General features: G+C 38.8%; 1 protein-coding gene across 2 annotated transcripts; it reads left to right on the top strand.

Annotated features, from left to right (window-relative positions):
* The first annotated feature begins 2,758 nt into the window (after positions 1-2,758).
* Positions 2,759-21,111, top strand: LOC137136316 (anthrax toxin receptor 1-like). Of its 2 annotated transcripts, none has more exons than XM_067521569.1 (18): positions 2,759-3,260; positions 5,870-5,941; positions 6,046-6,117; positions 6,627-6,708; positions 6,903-6,936; positions 7,552-7,631; positions 8,169-8,237; positions 8,379-8,459; positions 9,221-9,281; positions 9,587-9,685; positions 12,320-12,389; positions 12,502-12,580; positions 12,814-12,909; positions 14,414-14,455; positions 15,345-15,440; positions 15,602-15,769; positions 16,606-16,686; positions 19,399-21,111. In XM_067521569.1, the coding sequence occupies exons 1-18, from the start codon at positions 3,079-3,081 to the stop codon at positions 19,795-19,797; spliced, it is 1,863 nt and encodes a 620-aa protein (XP_067377670.1). In that variant the 5' UTR covers positions 2,759-3,078; the 3' UTR covers positions 19,798-21,111. The 2 variants fall into 2 exon arrangements, with proteins under 2 accessions (XP_067377670.1, XP_067377671.1); XM_067521570.1 differs by lacking the exon at positions 2,759-3,260 and adding an exon at positions 3,364-3,387 and having other exon boundaries at positions 19,399-21,109.
* The last annotated feature ends 319 nt before the right edge of the window (positions 21,112-21,430 follow it).

Below are 21,430 nucleotides of genomic sequence, written 5' to 3' on the forward strand. Positions count from 1 at the left end.
ACCAGCAACAATAATGTAGTATGCAAGACTGTAAGAAGAAAAACAAAGAGAAAGACATTTTATAAATTCTCCCCAAACTCATGGAAATCTGACACAACTCAAACCTAATTTCAAAACTTTTACTTAATATGCAGTAAAAACTGAAAGATCATGTTTGCTCACTGTGAGAAAGGTAATGAGACGAAGACCACAAGAAGAAATCAATTCCAGTATTTCTTTTGTAAACAGCCTGAAGTCCAGAGGGTTTGGAGACCACTCTGGAAAACACAAATAAGTTACATTTATTTACAGGCTTTCACCATATTTATCAAATCTAAAATAACTTAGATTAGATCTGGTATTCTCTCTTGGGACCGCATATCATTATTAAATTTATTAAATCTAATTAGCTCAGGCTTTTCTAATACAAACAGAATTTCATTCTAACTTACTGGAAATTACCGGCTGATAGGACCACCCCTTGCTCTTATTTGATTCCAAAGGTTTCTGTCCACTCAGACTTTCCTATGATTTCAGTTTACCCTAAACCAACTCTCGCAAGTCTGGCAAGACTCCTCACTGTGCACAATTCTCAAGTCATTCCACTTTACCTTTCTCAAAACATTTTAAACTATTTTTCAAATTAGAAGGGTATTGTAATAATGTGATTGTCAAATCACTGTAGACAGCTATTTACTGTCATAATAATGTTATGGTGACTAGTGACTTGACCACTGTCTAAATCTAGTCTTATGTATCAGCAAACCAGGGTTTTCTCTGTTTTTGTTTATATTGTGTATTGTAAGGTTAGCTAGATTAAGAAGTGTATGTATAAGCGTACTGATGATGTCATCAATGGCTGCCTTTGATTTTTTTTTCCTTTGAAGTTTGCTTAACCAGTTTTCTAGGAAACCATGTAGATAGAAGTTTGGTTATGAAATTTTGTGCTGCTCTGCTACTGGGATATTTTTCCATTCATAAATGGAAAGGGTGCTGTGGTCAGTGAATACTTTGTACTTGTATTTGGTAACAGTGCCCTGCCTTGTAAACAATGTGCAACAATGTGCAAACAAGACAACATATTGTAGAACTAAAATCTTATCCAAAGTCTCTGATAGCTTTTATTTAAAACTGTACACATCTGGACTTCCTTACAGCAAAGGCATCTATGGAATCGTCACGATACCTGCCTAGAAAGCTACACCTGAGGCCTGGGATGGGCTCTTCATGATAACAATATCAATTTGACATATATAAAATAAGATAAGATCAAAGTTTAACTATTACTATTACTATAACTATTACTAAACTATTGATCCCACAGCAGGGAAATTCACTCGTTAAGCAGCTCACAGAACTGTTTAAAGTGCTGATTGGGGCGCCACCTGTTGGAAGGGCTTAATAAAAAATGAAATGAAAAACAAAGTGCTGTCAAATGATTTATGTGCAAAATGCAAATGAGAAGTAAAAAAAAAAACACAGTAGTAGCCAACTCACAAATTACATCACATTATGATAATATAGAAGATTAGTTATAAGCTCATTTGTGGGGCTGTAGCTCAGTTGGTAGAGCAGTTGTCCAATGACCACACAGTCAGTGGTTTGACTCACAGTTCTTGCTACATGCTGAAGTGTCTCTGGGAAAGACACTGAACCCTACAGTTGTCCTAGTGTCCGCTACCTGCTTGTAAGTCGTTTTGATTAAAAGCGTCTCCTAAATAGCTAATTGTAATTATCATTCATACACATAGACATTGTCAGGACCATGTGGATACAGTAAGATCAAAGTGGAGAAAAAGAATATATATGTGGTGCAGAATGCATTGAAATGCACAAGTAAACAGATCTCAACAAACGTAAATGTAAAATGTAAATGTAAGCAAAAAAAGTGGGATTCCAGGTGCCTCTATTGCTCCCCCACCAGGAGAAACTGTATTGTAGGAGTTTCTAAATTTTTGTGTATTTGTTTGTTTGCTTTCTGGCATAACTACCTCCCACGAGTCATAGTTATGGTATCACAGGAAGAGATGGAGTCATTACTCCTTTGTATATTTTAAAATATGCTGGACATATTACAGTTTTATAAGCTGTTGATAGATGATTACTATATGTTGATGTTTATTTCAGGTCTTTCAAGTCAAACAACTGTACAAAGATAGAAATGATTGGTTGCTTCATGTACTCAATTATTATTAATAAGTCTGTGTTTCCTTACAATACTCAAAGATAATAGCAGATAAAATAGCAATAAATTCACATTTTATTCACATTTTATACACATTGTGAAGATTTAGCTTATGTACATTTCTCATCCATTAATTCTCCCAAGTGCAAACAGCATGCAGGTTTGTGGTAACTGAACGGTTTTATCGCCAATAAAAGAACTTTTTTTTGCCTGTTGTATGAATTTGCCATATTGTCAAAATTTATTATGTATTTGTGCAGTAAAATTTACTCTCTGATCATATGTTATTAGCAGTTATGGGTTCGTGCATCAGCAAATAAGAACGTCACAGAGATGATATACAGCAAATTAAATGACACCAAACTATATACAAACTAACCAGATTTGAAAAAATGCTCTAATGATTTAGCCACAAGCCATTTATTACCACTAGATGTCAGGACAATCCAGCAGATTCTGGCAATTTCACTGATTTGCTTTCATCACCAAGTCTTCACTAAAGACACACACTGAGAGAGAGAGAGAGAGAGAGAGAGAGAGAGAGAGAGAGAGAGAGAGAGAGAGAGAGAGAGATGAAAACTAAGAGAGTTTTGCAGAGACTTACAGAGTCACCGGGTTTCATGGCTTCATCATTAACAAACAGCAGTGAGAGTGGGAGGCTTTAGAGCTCCTCTCATGTTTATGCATGCTATGTTGGTCCCAATGATGAGCAGGTCCCAGCAGCAGTAAGACCAACAACACTCATGTTTCCTCGCTCCCCTTCTCTTCAAAGTGTAAATTACCCTCACTACTACTTTTCCTTTGGATTTTTTTTTTCCCAATGAAGAAGATGTCTGTGGGGGTTTGAAGGAAAGAATCTGCAAGGAGGATTATTATTTAGTCTTTTTTTACTGTTGGTTTTATTCTTCATCTATATGAGATTTGCCTTAGCTGGAATAATGCCTTCATGCTGGAGTGGAAGCTTCTGGTTCCCAGTGGTGTTTGGTGTTGCCCTGGTGGTTCTTACGGCTGGTAACGCTGGACCAAACCAGGACAGACAGCAGGCTGGATCATCCTCGTGCTTTGGAGGCTTTGATCTCTACTTTGTTTTGGACAAGTGAGTTACCTGACACACTTTACAGTACCACTGTTAGAGAGCATAGACAGATATAATGGTCTCTGCTGAAAAGTTAAAGCAATTCATGTAAAAAATACATGGAAATTCGACCCACCTCTCTCTGATGGTGATGTATCATGATGTAATGCAGCACTATATGTGTTATCATCATTAATGCATTCATTAAATTAATGACTTCATGTTGTTCTTGTGCTTCTCCCATTGGAAGTCATGCTCTGCCAAAATGTTTTCATGGTGTCATCATCATTTGTGTTATCATAATGGCCCCTGGTGTCATATCATGCAGAAACATTGACGAACGATCAGTGTAATTCAGTTAGAACACAGGATGTTTGGACTCCCAAATTCATTTATCTAACTTGTTTTTTTAAAGTTTTTTTTAAGTTTTAGCTTTAGCCTTTCAGACTCAGGATGAAAACCCATAGTGAATGTTTGCTTGATCAAATCAACCAATGTTTTGATGCAACTTAAAATTAACCTTTAATTGCTTTGCAGTTATCTAGGAAATACGCATGTTTCATTTCTAAGTATAATTTCTACATATTGCAAAATGACCTAAACAGGCTGTAAGCAATCTCATCAAGAGTCAAGTAAAAACAGCACAACTAAAGTGTTACACATAAACAGTGTTAACTTGAGATCTCCTGACTAGGACGTGTAAGTAAATGTGAACGCAGCTCCTCTGGTTCTGACAGTTAACCTACCTAGACTGTTGCTTTTGGACTGTAACTGGGTGATTAACATTTATGTAGGCCTGGCTTAAAACATTCACTTCTTCGCCAAAAGCTGAAATGTATTCCAACTAGGTCAACAACAAACATATTTTCCAGCTTTTGCGACTAATCATTTTTCTTATCTGAAAGATGTGATTGAAATATTGCACTCTGCCAGCTCCCTTTCTCTTTTAGCTCCACGGTTTCGCTCCCTTCAAGGATGGTGATGGTTTTTCCAGCTGTTCTACAGTAGATGTCAGTGCCAACTCTGGGCACACTGCTGTTTCTCGGAGGGGAAATTAGGCAATTGGGTGTAATAAAGAGTAATTGTTAATGTGAGCCAGGCTTTATGACACAAATTGATGTTACTGTCAGCCATTCAATGCATTAGCTGTTCCTTTAATTTCTTTGGTCCACTTAAATGTCCTTTTTGCAGTGGTGTCCTCCACCTGCCCTTACTGCCCTCTTACAGTATCTGCCTGATGTTTCCTTTCCTCTCCCCGCTCTTCTCCATGTCTGCACTGCCAATTTTTAATTACGTCCAGATGTTCCAAGGTTTCAGCCTGTTGGCAGCGTTGTTTGTGCTGGGACTTGTGTCATGGTAACAATGGAAAAAAATAGGTGTTTTGGGAAAAGTGTCAAAATGTGGCATTAAAAAATAAAGACATTTTACTAACACTGACACATGATACATGAAGCCTCTAAAACTGTTCTTTATTAACTTGATACAACTCGATATTTTAGATTCACTAGTTGGATAATTAGATGATACACGAGAAGCTCTTTTATTGGAAAAACTTTATTCCCTTTATCTTTATTTCAGAGCAAAACAAAGAGTACATTGTGACTGTTATCCAGTAAAAACATCAAGTAAAAATGTGAAAAACAACAGTTCAGTTTGGAGTTCAATAGCAAAGACTTGTCTGCAAGGAATACTTAAAATGACTTAAAAATATTTATAGTAGAGATATGATCCACAACGAGAGGTGCTGTTGACGCCTCCTGTCACACCAAGATCAGCTATACTAGCAGCATGGAAATATTTGCTTTTAAGGGTTTTTGAGGTAAGTTTGTCCCTAACCCAGACTGGTTATCAAGGATTGATTTTAAGTCTCATGCTACAGGTAGCTTGATTCCCATAGGTTGAATATTGTATCTTTAAGGATGTTACATTTATTTGACTGCAAAAACACTGACATAACTGCAGTTGTGTGCTAAAAGCAATCTGAGGATTCACTGCTACCCCTCAGTGTTAACCCACTCTACTGCTGAAAGTATTTATTTATGCAGGCTATTCCAAGGAAAGATGACTAAATGAGTACAGTTTAGGCACAGTTCCAGGCTCCCAAAAGGTCAGGGGAAGACTGCTGAGAGATGCAAAATTACATTTAAAAAATGACTTCAAGGAGGCATCAGTTGATTGGAGACTAAATTGAACCACAAAACCATGCAAAGCTACTGCTAATGGGTGCAAAATGACTAGAAAGGTATGCCAAGTTCTCCAAAAAAGAGATAGAACACAACAACAAAGAGAAGCAAAATGTGATACAAATATTGTAGAAATACTACAGAGAGGATAAAATTCCTACAAACAGACAAAATATGATTACAAACAGACACACAAAACAACTAATCAAACATGTGAAACAAGCACAAAAAGGTCCATCATTTGTAGTCATTTTAGACATGTAAGATGGGGGAAGAGCTACTATTAGCTATTTGTATGCAGAGAACCAGCATCTCAGAATCTGGTCATTCTCTATTGTTAATTTGACAGCACTTAAACAGTAGCACAGACACGAGGTCATCTAGTTTGGACAAAGAGCAGAGTTACCAAAAGACATTGTCACATTCTTCTGGCTTTTCTTTTCCCAGATCTGGGAGTGTGCAGAATCACTGGACAGAAATCTACCACTTTGTTGAACATCTAGCTCATAAATTCATAAGGTAAAAAAAAAAGAACAACGTAATTGTGTCATCAAGTGTATGTGGGAAAGCATGTAACAAGATATAGAGAAGGTCTAAACGAGGATATTTTTCTATTCCCCCAGCCCACAGTTGCGGATGTCCTTCATTGTGTTCTCCACTGAGGGAAGGATCTTAATGAGCCTGACAGAAGACAGGTGGGTGCAGATCTCAAAACAGCTTTAAAACCTTTGTTTTTTCATCGAGCCTTGAAAGAATTAATGTAACACCAGATGTGGACATGGATCACACACGGTTAGATACTTTCCCTTGCTGACTATAGTGTCATCAGTCTGGACTATTCTACTACTGCTACTTCATCATGTAGTTTTTGAAACATTGTGGGCAGTTTATGTGTATAATCTTTCCTCAGCAGAGGCCCACAAGCCACAAAATCATTTCGCTGTTTCATTGCTTCCCTTATATCTTACTCTGCAAAGAACTAATTTCCTGTCTATCTGCGTGGCATCAGAACTGTTTCAATTTATTCATCTGTTACATATTGCAAGTATTTTCTGCAAATACTGGCCTCAAGGAAACTATTCTGTTACTGCGCCCTGTAGTGCCTGGTTTTTAGTCTTTAGGTATTTTCACAATTGAATCTGACAAAATAAATATTTGCAATTACATCACATTATCAACAATACGCATTACCTTGTCTACTTAGGGAACGCATTCGTAAAGGTCTGGAGGAGCTCCGAAGGGTTCATCCGGGGGGAGACACCTTCATGCATGAGGGCATCCTGAGGGTGAGCGGCCTCTGCATGTCCAACTCCAACCTGGCATCCGCTTTATCTCTGCGCTGCTGCCAGAACAAACACCACACAGTCCAGAGCACTAAATGGCTGTTGTATTAGAGCAGGATGGAGGTATTTCACTCACTGCATGCTGCCAGATTCAGCAGATAGTCTACTGTGTCAGTGCCGCTTTTCTGTTTTCACAGGCCAGTGAGCAGATTTACTATGGAAACACTGAAGGTGTGTATTACTTTTTTTTTGCCTGGACTAACACAAAAAAATTGTTTCTGGTGTACTGTAATGTTCAGGATGAACCAAAGCTGTTGTGAATGTGTGACTCACTAGGAGTATCACTCTGGGTTCCCAACCTGAAGGAAACCTAACATGTTTGCAAGATGGCTAAAATGCTATTTAAAAGAACTATACTATTTTTATGACACATGAATTGGATTTTTTAGAATGTATATTTATCTTAATAAGTGACAGTTTTACTCCTTCAGGGTTTTACAAATTATCCAGACTAAAAAGGTAAAACTTATTCTTCTTACACTCTCCCTCTCACTGCTACCACATACAACGATACAACAGTTTTCAGGTTTGGTGACACAGCATATAGGCAAAAGTGGACTTATTCCGAGACACAGTATTTTGAGAGGCGATTCTGAAACTGAAAACTTTGATTCCTAATTGTGCATACAGATAATTACAAATTAGACTGAGCAATCAGAAAAATGATTTGATTTTGCATGACAACCAAATAGTAGTAATCTTAATATTGCTGCACAGTTAATCATAGTTAGTAGATCACGGGACATGTTGAGTGAGCACAAGTGATGTCATTCTTTCTGTCTGCAGGTTATCGCACTGCCAGTGTCATCATAGCGCTGACAGATGGAGAACTGCATGAGGATCTTTTCTACTATGCTGAGAGAGAGGTGAGGAAAATAAAAAGGGGCGAAATGGGTCAAACAAACTATAACTTGGTTAAATATAAACTGTCAATGTAATAGACCAGATAAAACCCTCTCAGCAGATCATCACTTTGATCCTAGACCGGAAAAAATGGGGTCAAAGCATCTGTCAGATTTATACATCCAAGCCCAGTAATTCTCCTCACATCTGTGGTGGGATCTAATGATTTATTTGCTCCTCAGATTGGCCAGGCACTATAGGTGAATGTGTGCTAAAGCTGGAGGCTTTAATGAGCTTGGAGTACTCTATGATACATGTTGACAATACAAAGTAAGGCTGCTGTTCCCAGTAGCCTGAAATGCTGCCTTTCTATTGTCACATGATCCCTGAATAATATTTTTTATTTGGAACCTGGTGTTGCCCAACTCCTTGTTAAGGACAGAAAAACAAAACCTTTTTTACCATGTTTTGGAAGATGTTGTGAAATGCAGAGGTGTAATTGAATCCAGGTGTTGAGCTTCTTCCTGTTTTTGATGTGAAACTGTGTGCATACCTGACAGGCGAATCGCTCCCGAAGTCTGGGTGCCTCAGTTTACTGCGTGGGGGTGAAGGACTTCAATGAGACACAGGTGTGTTCTTGTCTGTACCTGTTCCTCTGTTCAGCAGGGAGTTTTAAATAAATTTCTTTGGACAACTGGATGACTGCATGACTGGAATCAAACAAACACTTGAATTAATGTGCACTTTGTAATTACTTGTTTCCCCTATAGTTGGCAAAGATTGCTGACAGTAAGGACCATGTCTTCCCTGTGAATGATGGATTTGAGGCCTTGCAAGGGGTCATTGATTCGGTAAGAATTTCGACTTTGCTGAAAAACATTTTCAGATGTGATACAGTGAGCTCTCTGCTTTCGTGGACTTTAAGTGGCTTCTACCATCCCTTCTCATCACATCTGTCAACAGTGATTAAATGTCACATAGGAAACAAGACAAAAATGGCTTAAAGTATGAAGAGGGCTCGGCCAAGGACAGAATTCTAGGAAAACCTGCTGCAACTTTCCTGCTTTTCATCAGTGGGACTGACGTCTGGCCAAACATGATCAAAGTGTGGGCTGTTTCTCTTAGGCCCTCACCTCAGTGGTGTTGACTTAAATTTGTGTATCCACTAGCTTGAGAAATGCAAAGCAGTTCATTGTAAAGGCCTGTTGTCACTGGCATAGGAGTATTGTCGAGTCAAAGGTCAAGCAGCTGACTGTCATCTGGAGCAGATTAAGAGCAAACTGACGCTTGCTGGTTTTTATTTATGTGAGCTGAATGGATGGTCCTGAATCAGTCTGCACACATGACAGATACATCAAATGATGATACATGGCTTGAAGTTCAAAGACCCCAGTGGCATAACTCAACTGAATGGGCAGATAAATGTCATTGTGGTGGCTAAAATCAGGTAGTTTGCAGGCGATTGCCGCATTTCAAAAAGCAGATAGCTGTCACCAAACAATATCCTGAAATTATAATGAATCTTTGAGCAGAAATTTGTATATTTAAACATATACTGGCACCATAAGAAGGCTGCATTGGTGAGCACGCTGTCGTCTTTTCTTCTCCTCAGATTTTGAAGAAGTCCTGTATTGAGATCCTGGCAGCCGAGCCTTCTAGCATATGTGCGGGAGGTAAAATAATTAAGATTCACGTCTTGGCATGCTCAAAAGTAAATCCTGTAAACAAGCTTGTCAGTGCCATACCGCCCACAGTATATCTTTAGTGGTCCAGAATGATTTAACACATGCCATGTGTCAATATAAGCTGCAGCATTTTGACACAAATAATAGCCTTTTATACAAGACAATATTTTTGTCATTGTCAAGAAATGTCAACATGGCGTGTGTTGGATTTGTGGAAATGGTTCAAGTGGAGCAATTCTAAAGTTATTTTCAGTTGTTAATGTGATATTTGTGCTTCTCTTCTCCTCACCCAGAGTCCTTCCAGGTGGTAGTGAAAGGCAATGGCTTCCTTCATGCCCGAAACGTTGATAAAGTCCTCTGTAGCTTCCTAATCAATGACACTCTCACTAAAAGTAAGTAGTGCTGGAACAACACGGTAACCAATGCACTACATGGTCTGTTTGCACTGGTGTTCAAAACTGATTGCTTGGTTAATGTAAATAAAAGTGAGCAAGCTATTGCAACATATCTCTGGCACACCTAACTGAGATTCCCAAAAGTCAACCCCAAGTCTGTCATCACAGCTGGAATAGGCTTTGATCAAACAAGCAGCCGTGCTGGTGTCACTGGGTTCATGCTTTTTGTTTGAAACAATACATGTTGTGTATTTGCAACCTGGAAAAGAGCCAGAAACAAGAGATACAGGAGAAACAGGATCACACACAAGGCAGAAGAAAGGATACATTCAGTTTCCCTGTGGTCTTTATTAGTGGGTTGCTGTTGTAGTTGTTAAAACCCACTTCCCACCATGCATATCATAGTAGCTGCAGGAGCTGCTTATTTAATTACAAAGCAGAAAAATCACCAGTGTTGAGAAACAAATAAAAAGGCTGGTCGTGTGAAGCAGAAGAGATAAATAGATGTGTTTCTTTTTTAACCTGATGGCACTTCCGTGCCCATATTAATCCACCTAATCAAACCTCATCTTAACTAACTTTTTGTCAGTAAAATTCCCAACCGTCAATTTCTGTTTGGTTTTGTTTTGATTCAAGCGGTCCATTTTGATGCTGCGTTATGGTTAACCATCTTTTCTATATTCTCATTGTATTTATTCTCTTTAATGTATATTGTGGGTATATGTACACATGTTAGCACACATGCAGTACTTGTAGCAAGTAAAAAATGTATTCTCAGTTTTTACCTAATAATCATTCAGTCATTCTTGTTTTTGCATGACATAAGAGCCAACTTCCTGCAGAATGTCAGCGGTTATGAAAACAATTTGAGTACAATTATTTCACACCAATTATTTTGTATGACTATATTCATTATCCAGAATCATTCATTTCTGAAGACTGTTTGGACACAATGTCCTGGAACGTGTTTACTTCACATCGGGAGTAATAGAACTTTAAGTGAACGTAATTGGGCCACATTATCTGACCTGGAGATAAAAGTGTGATTTCTGAGGAAAGCCATTTCTTGTAAAGGATTATCACTTGCCCTTGCAGAATGCACTGCTCCAGATCTGTTACGTAATTTGCTAAATACAGTGAAATGGTAAAGGGGAAAGCAGCAATATGCGACTAACATGTGTTGAGCAGATGAATCAGTGGATAGGTTCGTGTCTCCAGGAAAAAGTAGCAGCAAGTACAGTCAGGTGTACTGGGGCTTGGCAGGTTCTGTCCTAAGCTATCCATTTTTTGTGTGACAGATGTAGACAGCAACACTGAACTAGAGACTACACGTAAAAAATAGACATGTGGCAAATCGTTCACTTTCCACTTCCACTTTCACCTCTGAACTCACAAACTGTGTTTATGCTGTGTTTACCTTGTACTGAAACCGAAGTAGCAGAATATAATAGACAGTGTTTGATTGCCACAGTGAGTTCTGGCAGTCACCATTTCCAGTTAAGAAAATGTCTGGATAAATTGATCTTCTCATAATATTATTGGCATGAAAACAAAGAAACATGTTTCCTAAACACTATATTTAAACTATTCTCAATTATAGTATCAACTAACCCTAATAAGCTAAAGTAAATTTCCACAAGAAGTAAAATAAACTGTTTTCCCACAATCTGCTGTGCATTGAACTTGCCAACAGAACATCCCAAAGAACGCTCTTCCATCTTAAGCAATAATTCCATATAATTTACAGGTAAAGATGAACTCGTTGCACTTGTCTGCACTCAACAGTAAAACATGACCTTTCTCGGCACTTAGGGTGTAAGCAGTCCAACTAATCATGGACTTGCCAGCATTTTTATCGTCAGAGTTTTCAAACTGTGGAAATCTTTTGACCGCAGAAAATTAGGTCCCATCTGTGCTCTACCAGACATTTCTGTAGTTTGTCCTTTTTGTCTTGCTTTAATAGTGTGAGGCCATTAGGGGTGCGAGGTGGGTGCAGAGATGAACTCTGAGTGGGACCATATCTGGCCCTGTTTCTGTTTGCTCTGAGCTGTTTTTGGCAAAGTTGATTTCCACCCTCGACTCGGTTTTGCATGGTGTTTCTAGGCAAGAGCAGCCGCGTCCTATGTGACTGCTTGTGTTGATTTCCTCAGTTCTGGGGTATGCTTCACCCTGCCAGCATAAACAGACAGGCTTGGGCGACAAAGCTTGCTGAAGCCACTTGCCTTAAAGCCAGCTGGACAAGGAAAAAGACCTAGATTTTGTCTGAATTATAATCGGCTTCTTCAAACGGGAAACAACTGACTTGTTTTGAAGAACCTGCTTTGCTTTGATAATGGAGTTACATTGAAAGACATCATCAACTTCTGAGAGCATGTGTTGTTTCCCCTCCTTTTCTGCTGAATAATGTCGACTCAAATGAAGTCAGGTGGTGTTGATCAGTCGATAAATTCATCTTATTGTAACCAGGCTAAACACTGACTTAATCTGAAAGATGTATGTCATGATTAAGTCATAATTGTAAAACTTCCTGGCTTTGTGTGTTGGTGAATAATAAGGACTGTTTTCAAAAGATTGGAATAGTGGATGCTTTTGCTGCTGTTTTTCATGATCCCTTTCCCTTGGCTTCTCTAGTGGTGAAACCTTTGGTTGTAGAAGATACATATCTTCTCTGCCCAGCACCAGTGCTTCAAGATGAAGGGATGTAAGTCCTGTATTTTATTTAAATGTGAGGTCTCAGATGACACTGTTTACTGTTTTTCCAAGGCACCATTTAAGTGACAGCTGAGATATTTTTTTTCTTTTTCTTTTTCCAGGGCAGCCAATCTTTATGTCAGTATGAATGAAGGCCTTAGTTTTATCTCCAGTTCGGTCACAATTACCACTGTGGGCTGTGTGAGTACAACATAGTAACACAACAGTTTTTTGCAGTAAAACTGCATTCTTTCAGGGTCCATTTCAGTAGAATAAAAGTATTTCTATGTCAGCTGAATCACTTTAAGTGTTGATTCCATGGAAGACAAAGCATCTTTCCTGCACAAAGCATTTTGCCAGGAGAAGTTTTTTACATTAATTTAGTGCTCTGCATATACAGACAGTCTGTATTGATGTGTCTGTCTCTGTCACAGTCTGATGGGACCATCCTGGCCATAGCTCTGCTCATCCTGATGCTGCTTCTGGTCTTGGCACTTCTCTGGTGGTTCTGGCCTCTCTGCTGCACCGTGGTGAGTTTTGAAAGCACTAATGCTGTAGAAACGTGCACACATGCTGCTATGCAAACAGCTTCTGATCCACTTTTCTTTGAATGTTAGATGGTTTCAAACATTAAAAAAAAAATGCTGTACTGTTGCTTGAGGGTAAGAAGGAAATATCTGTCTCGTCTGGATCAAGGCATCATTTTAACCTAAACAGCATTCCCATGGTGAAAATGTTGGGGGCTGAGTCACAAAGGGTGTGTACTGTAGCAGTCTCGGATGCAAGTAACTGAATTTAGGCAACAAACCAAAAAAAGTCAAGGCCCCCAGGAGTATGTATTGTACCGCTTTTGCAATACTTTGTGCTTCCCAGTGTCACAGTAGTTGACCTCCAAGAGTCATCTCTCACTGGTCCCTCTGTATTTTACCTGGAACTGGAGAAAAGTCTTTCATCAGTAATGACTAAATCATTTCCAGCTTGTGATGTGGAAACTAAAACCCACATATGTTGTAAGCTGGTATCTCAGTTTAAGTATGAGATTTTTATGATCAAGATAATTCACCAGAAACAAAAGGTTTAACAGAAAATATTTTTATGACTGTCATCTGTTTTGGATATAGTACAGAAATGGAAATCGGTCTGCAAAAACAAATGTTTGTGCCATTATTTAGACAGTGGTCAAATTGCCAGAATCACACAATTTCAGTTTTTGTTACCAGCTGCTTTTTGTCCAAATTTATATTTACCCCTTCTAATGCAGTCTCCACAAAGTTCACCCCGATGTTTCCAACACTGGAAACAGGAAAGCTGAGAATCGCCAGAGAAAGATGTCAACTTTTACAGCATGGCGGTCCCTCCCTTTACTTATTCTGTTCCTGTTCATTTAGTTGTTAAATCAACTCTGTGCTGCAAGTCTGTTTAGGAAAATGACGATGTGCTGTCATGAAAAATCATTTTGTGTGGAAACATCAGGAAAAAGATGAGAATTACTTTTCTAAGTGTATTAAATGTAAAAGAAACTGTTTTTTTACACTAGTGAAAAGGTGTGTGGTGTAACGCTGCATGCAAAGGCATAAGGTTATGTAAACCAAACTATACATGCTTTAAAATACATTCTGTTTGTACGCAGTCATGCATTGCTGTAGCTGTATAATGTTTTACACAGAAATAAATAGATTAAGAAAAAACAAAAAAGTATAAGCATTTAGGAACAACATTTCTCCACACTGAACATAAGGGCAAAAAATGCAGTATTTATGAGTCTTTTACTTTTCTATTCTCATAATAAGCAACCTCAGGCCAAACAATCTGGAGAGCAGATTTCTAGGTCAGTGCATTGCTCTTGTAAGTAGGAAAAAACAGCTCCTCAGCCTTTTGTTGTTGTGTAACCATCTTGTTGCACAGAGGAAACACATTACTCTGACATGCAGATTATATAAAAATCAATTCTGATTCTTGCGTCTGTTATCTTCCGATTTGTACCAACATACTCCTTCTTCTTCTTCTAATGTAGTCTGTGTTTTTCCCCTACAGATCATCCACGAACCCCCACCCCCACCTGTGGAGGAGAGTTCGGTAAGAGCTGATTCATCTCCACTTCTCTCGAAAACTAAAGAAAAATAAATAAATAATAAGTAATTGTTTAATTTACGGACAATCAGACGATAAAGTCATTCATCATTCATTCATGATGTAACACCTTTTAACCAACTGTAACAATATAACCCTGACTTTTGAAAACTAACCAAATCAAACTAAAAAAGTTTGTGTTGTGACTTTAATAAATGTGTTTTAATCAATTCATTTGGGGCTATTTTAATATCACTGCGTTTAAATAATAAACTGAATAATATCATTATTTCCCATAATTTTGAATAAAACATTTTTGTTATTTATGAATTTCATTTTGTCTGCTTCAAAAACACAGTGCAATAAAATTGCAAAGTAGCATCCAACTGTGGGACAGGCTGCATTTATTTGCACCAATTAAAGGTTGAACTCGTAAATCTATGTCAAAAACACACTCAAATGGCTCAAAGACATCTTTCAGCCTTCATTTTGGCCTATCCAGTTCAGGCTACACTGTGTGTGTGTGTGTGTGAGAGAGAGAGAGAGACATCCTGGTAGATTATGAGTCAGACAGGGTGTATTAAAGAGCTGAAACATCACAAGCTTGCCAGTGGGCTTTCGAATTTCCTCTGATCTAACAGCCAGTGCTAAAGGGACAGAACTGAGGGCTGGAGATGGAATGGGAAGTGTAGACAGAGAGTTATTTACTTTACATCAACTGTCTGGTGACCAGTTATAGGTAATTTACACCCACCACCATTTGGATTTTTTAAAACAAATCAAGCGTAATTTACTTATTTATTGTCCTGTAACTGTAGCTCGTTAGCTTGTCATGTGGTACATTATTAAATACTGTATGGTACAATAAAACCAACTTCCTGTCCCTCTCCCATAGGATGAAGAGGACTTGGAAGCCCCTAAGAAGAAATGGCCAACTGTAGATGCCTCCTATTACGGAGGAAGAGGAGTTGGGGGAATCAAAAGGATGGAGGTGAGGAACACAAAAGTAATCGGATAAGATGTCACCCATTGTTGCTGACATAATGAAATGCCACACTTTCAAATGCCAATCTTTTGCATTGTTTTTATTAAAGTGTGTGTGTGTGTATGTGTGTGGGCCTCCATCATAAATTTCTGACTCCTTATTGTAAGGTTCGCTGGGGAGAGAAAGGCTCCACTGAGGAAGGAGCAAAGCTGGAGAAGGCCAAAAATGCAAAAGTGAAGATGCCTGAGCAGGAGTATGTTCCTCCCCGCGCCCGTGTTCTCAACAACGGCATGCACAAACCTCCAGGGCTACGGACGTGGTACTCACCCATCAAGGTACTTGAGCGAGCAGCCAGAAGGAACTTTGTCTGGTCTGCAGATGCTCTTTCAAATTTTATTGTTGAATACTAAAAATAGCAAACAGTGAGGTCTAATAAGTTTCCTGTTTTAACATATAAACTAAGAAATAGTGGATATTCTGTAGGATGTTTGTTCAAACCATATGCGGCTGTAGCTCTGTTGGCATTTGTTTTTTAGGAAAAGTGTTCATTATTGTATAATAGCTCTGCTGGGATAGAGTTTCTTCAGCTTTTAGCATGTGTACGCTTAAACTACAACATGTGCTGCATATTATTAATGTTAATCTGCTGGAGAATGTGTAAGTAATAGTATGATTAAAATGTCACAGTGGAAGTGGCATGAGATGTGTTTGGGTAATAATACTTAGGTGACTACTGGCACACATACCTTTCCTCTGCGACCAGCATGGGGTTAAAGGACTCCTTCCAAAACCTTGCCAGTCAGCAGGGGATTGATAATAGAAACCAGACTTCTGTTGAACTGACCTCCAGGGAGCAGGTCTGCACAGCCAGCAGTTTTGTGATGAAAAACAGCTGTATTGTCTGCTCTTATCCTCAAAGTATTTGCTCTGTTTAAAAAGTATTCAGAGCCACTTCACAATGAAGTGAAAACATTTCAGTTTGTCACTGTGAAATGCGTGTAGAAAAGACAATACTGGTCATTTTATTACTGTGTGCCTGGGAGAGAAAACAAAAGGGTTCATGCCAGAGCCCTGATTAAGTTTCTTGTCAAGAATGATTTGTTTTTTTTCGTTGATAATGAAAGTTATGTAACATAACTGTAACAATGTTTTAAATCCTCTGTTTCCATAGAGCAAACTGGATGCATTGTGGGTGCTTTTAAGAAAAGGCTATGACCGTGTGTCTGTAATGAGACCCCATCCAGGTGACAAGGTAAACACAACATAAATGCTCCACACGTAGGAATAAAACATGCAGCAGAAATCAACCTGTATTTCATTGACTGACGTAAGGCCTGGACAAACAGGGAGAGTCTTTTGTATCTGAAAATGTTGAGAAAATAGTGCAGCTGTGAGCAATAAAGTGTGCACGGAGGTGGATTCTGACTTTCAGTGTCTGGCTGCAGTGTGCTGCAATGTAAAGGCATCTGGTGAAGTCATTAGAAAAACCCAAATGTAATTCCTCAAAGGCCAGCTGTAGTAGGGGGTGAGAGGTGGTTGTCCTTTAATTTTGCCTGCTGACATGTACTGTAAGTCTGAGACTGTGGCATGTCAAAGGGCTAATAAATAGGAGTTTGGGGGAATTTATATACACATCCTCCCTGAGTAAGACTGAAAAAGACCATTAGCCTCGTGATTTTAAAAAATGTGTAAACTCCTTATCTTGCTAATTATGCACTTATATATTTAGCATTATTTATAGTCTTTATCATTTTGTGTAATCTACAGTTTGTTAATTCAGCTGCTGCTACTATTTTAACAAATCTCCACAGGGTTTCACAGCTCCTTTGACACTTATAAAGCTCATCTGAGAGGATTAAATTATGCCTGTGTCACCATGATTCATGGATTTAGAAACTGGAAAATAGAAACTGCTGTATACCACGCTGAAAATCTGGAAATATGCATTAGATTAATGCAATATTTCACTTTGATGTGAGGGTGCAGGCAATACATTCTTAAGATTTAACTCAGTGTGAGCATCATTCAGCAGCAGGTTGGCTGGATACCGTTCAATTATAGTGTTTGTACGATTCATTTATACCAATACTTACTGTATGGGTTTAGTTTCAAATCAGATAAACAATGGGCAAAATATATATTGTTTGCTAGTTTATCTTGTAATGTATAATTTTGAGTTTCATTTGTGTGAAGAAAGAAACTCACTTTGAATGGTTAAGATTTTAAAAAAGACTACTATTAGAAGATAAAACTTGAATCGGGTGACAGAAAAGTTGATATTATTACAGTTGGAATACAAATCAAATACAATTCAAATGCAACAGAGACATCATAATGATCTGCTGTGCCTGAAATAGCTTCGTCATTAACTTCTCCTTTATAACGCACACTCAGTAGTTTACTCACGGTGAGATCCTCCAGGTAACATGCAGTGAAGGTACAGTAGACAGAGGGAATTCACAGCCTAGTCATACACTAAAGCATGGGAAGCTACACATGAGGCCTACTAAAGACAAATCAATATTTAAGGTGGACTAAGTCACCTTGCTACACTCAAAGTTGAACAATATCACCGGCACTTGAATTCTATTGACAAGGATACAGTACTCATTTGTTTCCAGTACAGTAAGTGCAACTAACACACCACTCAGTTATTAGGAGTGTACAAGTTAGTCCTTCTCACTATAAAGCGCTACATTAGTGCTCTGCAAAATAAGGTCCCATTACACTTGATGGTTTCCAGTAAACAAACTTGTTCTGGTTGCATTTAGGAGTCCCTTTTTAAAGCCATGCTTTTATAACTTCCTCTAAACTAATGCAGCGGTGGGAGGGTGGAGGCCAGTTGATCTAATTGCCTGCCTGAGAGAAACTCCAGTTAGATTCCTGTAACGTGGCATATAGTTCAGGCATATAGCACTTTTAATAATTATTGAGAGGATCAAACTAGGATAAAACACAGCGAAGCAAAAACTCCTCACCAGCCACATTAATCTTATCACATATATTTATGTCAGCTCTGTAACTACACAAGATACAATATTCCATGATATTCAGGGCCATTAAACGCATAAATGAATGTAAGCTGAGTTTCTTGCGCCATGCATCATTTTTATTGCATAGCATAGCTGTCGCTCCTGATCAGACCACTGTAAATCCCTGATCACCCTAGTGCAGCTGCTCCGGGGCTGTTTCGCTGAAAAACAATACCAGAAGACTGGAATCATGCATAACCCCACTTTGGTCTGGAGCAGGGCCAGTGGTGGCAGGTTAACTCGTCCCGCTGAGTACAGCATAGACACATAGCTAAAGCTGTGATTGTGAGTAACAGGAAATTTTAAAGTTTGCTGCCATGAAAACACAGTCCTGTAGATGTGTGCTGGCAGAAAAAGGGGCAAAACTTCCATTTGTGCCAGTCACGGTGTCTTCTGTTGTAGGCGCCAGTCTGTAACAGAAAGGAACAAATTAAATTTTTATATTGTCCAGCTCGCAGGAAATGTGTGTTTTTCTCTCTAAGGTTTAAAAAGCAAAGTTCTTCAAGCAAAAGTGTCAAGCTCCTAATTTCCAAACAAATACGCTAAAATGTTTGAATGTTTTTTGATATGCTAACAATTTTTTCGTAATGTAAATGACACAAAGGTCCTTCACAGCACTTCAATAATATTTAAAAACATTTCATATCTAATTTTAGGTTTGGTCTGGTATGTGTGAAATATGAGTTTAATGTCAATCAGATAATGGTGATAATGGTGATAAACTACAGCATCCTCCTGACTGCTCCTGAACACGCCACTGCTCTTTGCTTGCATATCTAATTAGAAGTTGTCAAAGTCTTTAAAATGGTAAATGTTACTTTGGCCCCAAAATCTATAAAACATCTATAAACAACGTCATAAGTGAAATAGTCAGTACATTTTAGTTTCTTGTCGTTGTCTCTTGTAAAATCTGGTCTGTTTTGAAATTTCAGGGCAAATGCATAAACTTCACCCGCATAAAGTCTCCCTCTGCTCACTACCCTAACTACAACCACCACCCAGGTCCCATCTACAACCCTCCCAACACGAGTCCACCTCCACCACAGGGCACCCTCCCACCCACTCCCAGCTGCTCTCCGTCATTCTCCTCCTCCACTCTTCCAGCGCTGCCTCCAACACCTCCTCCCACCTCCATCACTCCTCCGCCGTACACGCCGCCTCCCAACCGGGCTCTTCCTCCAACTGCTCTACACATACCAGCCCCTGCAACACTCCCTCCCACCCCCCCTCTCTCTGCCTCGCCAACTGGCTCCCTGCCACCTCTACCACATGGACCTCCACCAGGGCGAGCCCCTCCACCTGCCCGCCCTCCTCCTCGCCCTGACCTGTAGAGTTCTGCCAGCAGACAGGAGTGAGCCACGCAAGTTTGTAAAAGGCAACATGGTTTCCCAACAGTGACCAGCATTATAATTCTTGATTACCTGCAGGCAAGGACATGTCACTGCCTCGTGCCACACGTAGTTGGTTGTGGCCTCTCTGCCTTTGTGAAGAGGAGCAGTGAGGACTTTTTTCAGCTATTTATCTACAATGACTTTTGTACACATCTAGCCCAACAGTGCAATTACTCTGATGCTTGAATTACACAGACATTCCCTATAAATGAGGTCATAGAGGTCAGCTCAAAACATTTGCCTCCATGGTCTTCAGAGCTACTTTGAGCCCTGTTTGTCTATATGAGCACGCAACATTGGAAAACTCATGACCGAACACAGGAACAGCCTGATTTCTTGCCTCCATACATCAACAGGAAGCACTGTTTTGTTCATTTTGTGACACTAAATGGGTATATCTGGCATCCATATCTTTCCTGATTAGACATAAAATATGATTTTCCCAAATAAAGAAAAACCCCTGTTTTTGTATTCTTGAATGTTGAACAATTGCATGCAGTAGTGTTTTGAGTCAACATTCTTTCTTTTTATAATATTTCTATCTTGTTTTGTACATCATAAACACATTTTCATTTGTACTTTTATCAAGTAGAGCACATTTTTGGAGTTTTTTCAGGTTAGATTAACAATCATTGCTTTTAATAGTATGAACATATTGAAACTGCATTGCAACGTATCCGAACTTGTTTTTTAAACTTTTGACCTTCACGCCGTATTAAACCTGCCTAATGTGACTTATAGTTGTTATATAGCTGTTTTTTGTGCAGATCACACAAAATACAAATTGGGATTTAGACCCTACTATAAATGACCTGACCAAGATGACTGCAATCACTGCTACAGCTGCATACACTCCATGTATCAATATGTGGACAAAAAATATGCACGAATCAGGGAAATGCTTTGTACATTATTCTGCTAATTCTGCTACTGCCGCTTTCAAAAGCTGGGTTTTATGTAAATAATAATTGTGGTATAATCAAGTGTGTTTTTTCTGTGTGTCAGCAAGAAAGAAAGAGACTAATTTACTATATCAGTAACAATCAGTCAAATTGCAGATTACTGACCTGAGTCAGATCAAATCTTCAACAAAAAGTGTCTTTTTGCACATGCTACTTTTCATTGGTTGAAGCATGGGTCAGATAAAGTTCAGTGTAGATGATATGAAATGTTAATAAGAAGCTGCACTGTGATGGTGATCAGAGGAGAAAACCGAAGGACAGCTTGTAACTTTCCATCAGTGCAGTATGCACACAGTAATGTCTGTTCATCCAAAATGAAAGTAAACAAAGTATACAAAACTGAACTGGTCTTTCTGTATTTTTCTTCACTACTGACTTGTAAACTATTGAGATTTACCTTCTCACAATGTGAAAGCAGACACTGTTTGTTCTCTTAACGTTTATCAAAAACATGTAAAGATTTTATTGGTTTTACCATTAACTCAGTCATTGCTGACTGACACATTGCTCATCTTTTTCTATTTTACAGGATGTCTCCTACATTCTACAGTATGTTAGTAACCGAATGTACAACCTTTTTTCCCTTCCTTTTGGATTTACCAGTCTGATAT

Source organism: Channa argus, chromosome 11, assembly GCF_033026475.1.
Source record: "Channa argus isolate prfri chromosome 11, Channa argus male v1.0, whole genome shotgun sequence".
NCBI classification, from domain to species: Eukaryota; Metazoa; Chordata; class Actinopteri; order Anabantiformes; family Channidae; genus Channa; species Channa argus.

Excerpts from the sequence above, each read along its gene's own strand:
- LOC137136316 (XM_067521569.1), top strand. The coding sequence starts at position 3,079 with ATGAGATTTGCCTTAGCTGGAATAATGCCTTCATGCTGGAGTGGAAGC. Across the intron at positions 5,942-6,045 it reads CTAGCTCATAAATTCATAAG|CCCACAGTTGCGGATGTCCT; the intron begins GTAAAAAAAAAA and ends CTATTCCCCCAG. Across the intron at positions 12,910-14,413 it reads GGCCTCTCTGCTGCACCGTG|ATCATCCACGAACCCCCACC; the intron begins GTGAGTTTTGAA and ends TTTCCCCTACAG.